This window comes from Austrofundulus limnaeus, unplaced genomic scaffold (genome assembly GCF_001266775.1).
Source record: "Austrofundulus limnaeus strain Quisiro unplaced genomic scaffold, Austrofundulus_limnaeus-1.0 Scaffold169, whole genome shotgun sequence".
NCBI lineage: Eukaryota > Metazoa > Chordata > Actinopteri > Cyprinodontiformes > Rivulidae > Austrofundulus > Austrofundulus limnaeus.
In genome coordinates this window covers 506144-508353 of record NW_013952571.1, presented here as the reverse complement: position 1 = coordinate 508353, position 2210 = coordinate 506144, and the positions used below count along the sequence as shown (strand labels likewise).

General features: G+C 39.2%; 1 protein-coding gene across 1 annotated transcript in view; it reads left to right on the top strand.

The window, feature by feature from the left end:
- The window catches only part of pde5ab (phosphodiesterase 5A, cGMP-specific, b), a gene marked incomplete at its 5' end in the record, with an annotated part of 76335 nt that overhangs the window by 41051 nt on the left and 33074 nt on the right, over nt 1-2210 (top strand). Inside the window, 1 exon segment of the mRNA XM_014017476.1 lies at nt 1963-2138. Coding sequence (XP_013872930.1) covers nt 1963-2138 — 176 coding nt within the window.

Sequence of the window (2210 nt, the reverse complement as noted above, 5' to 3'; positions counted from 1 at the left end):
CATATGGATTTATTTAGCTAGGAAGAGTATCCTAAGAAGGCTAAAATAAGACATTGTACATCATTCTGCAATTTGAAATAAGTAAATTAGACACAATCCTGCAGACAGTGTTTTCCTTTAGTTAGTGACAAGCTATTTGCCCATTGGCAACTTTTGTTGTATTCTAGGTACAATTTTTTTTGGGGGGAGTGTTATTCTACAGACTTGAAAGATTAAATAATTATAAATATGTCTGGGGGGAAATCATAAGAAATTTTATGAAATTGACCTCTTTCCAGGATGATTTGCATTTTTCATGTCTTCAGCCGGAAGGAGCAGGAAGCATATGATTTTATGCGAGAGGAAGCACTTGGAAACATTTTTTTCAAAATCAAAACCTTTGTCTAAGTTGTTTACTAGTGTGTAAGTGGAAAATATTGCATTAATACCTTTGAGATTTTTTTACTTAGTCATAAATGACAGTGATACACTTTGGCAACAATTGTTGCCAGAGGGGCAAAATGGGTTAATACAGAGCAGAGTTTACAGGATGCTAGTTAGCATGCTCTGTTGTTAGGACTGACTRAGAAGGCAGGTCAGACATCTAAACTAACAAAATAAAGGAGTTGAATAAGGAGAAATAAGTGTGAAAAACACAAACACCAGTTTGAATATACAGTCTGTATGTGACACTGGGTGGTGGTTYGGTTAAAGTTAGGGTTATATAAGCTGAAATGTTGATGTACGTAGTGTACATGCTGCATCTTATATCCAACTCTGACTATAAAGTCCAACTCTTTCCATTTTCTCTTTTTCAATATCCAGTGAAATATGAAAAACACAACAAATATAATAACTGTGTTCTGTGGTAAATGTTGAAAAGTAACACAAACTGGTTTTAAAAACWGTTTTGTGCRAAATWCAAGATGTTTCAGTCTCAGCCTTTTCTTCCATATATGGCCTGTGACACACCAGGGACCAGTCCAGGCAAGATTGCCATCATTTCTATTGCAGCAGCTGCAAATACCTGCAGTGTCATTGATAAAACCTTTTTTGACGGAGGTCAGACGTTGATGTGAAGCACCCAAAATCTACAAGAAGAAGAAAAAGGCAGAAGTTGAKTGAAGTTCAGTGGTGATGGAGAGACAGGGAGAGCAGGAGGGAGGAATGAGATTTGATATTTAGAATGTTTGGATTTTATAGTGAAATGTAGTTTAGTTTAGTCACTTATATTGTGTCTGAGTCGAAACYATGAGGCGATTCTTGAACGTGAAGCTGAGGATTCTGTTTGAGGTGGGGGTATCGATGAGTACTGATGGGTCTTCTTGCGTACTTGCCTCTTGTTGTCTTAGTGGCTCCTATATGTACAGAATAGAGCAACAATTTCAGATGAACAGTTCTGTTTTGTTCTTTATCTCTTGCAGAGAAATCAGTGTAGTTATCTTCTAAAGCCCCTTCTCTATGAGCACATCAGTACTCTATTTGGTTCAGGACTGCTCAGGTGTGTGTGTGTGTGTCTCCATCTCAGTGTGTACCTCACTCTGTGCACGTGATTATGAGCAGACCATCCACGGCAGCTTCATCTGTTGTGGTTTAAAAAAAAAAGCTGTTGTGGTTTTACAGTTCTGTTTTTATTTAATTATGACCCTCGCACACGAAACGGGCATCAAAACAACTGGGGACCTAAAAGCTTACTTTCCAGTCAAAGTGGAGAGGTCCAAAAAAGGGCGGAGCTTTGAGAAATAACTACCCAGACATGCTACTTCCTGACTTCCTGCTACTGGGATATACCAGATCAGGTTCAGAATACTTCCACAAAGTGATGCTTCAAACAGACTGCATGTCTTTCTTTATTTGGACGATCTTATGTATGTATCTTATGTATCTTCTGTAGACTTCTTTTCTGACCCAAAAGTGCCTTTGAGCTACGTTTTGTAATAATTTGTCCAACTTGTTCTAACTTGCGTGTATCTGTGTACTCAGGTGTTTGCCAGTTGGTGAATAAATTGGATGAAGCATGCAACAACATTAAGGCCTTTAACAGAAATGACGAGCAGTTCCTGGAAGCGTTTGCTATCTTCTGTGGCCTCGGCATTCAGAACACACAGATGTATGAAACGGTGGAGAGAGCCATGGCCAAGCAGGAGGTCACACTAGAGGTCAGCATCTGTTCACACACACACACACACACACACACACACACACACACACACACACACACACACACACAC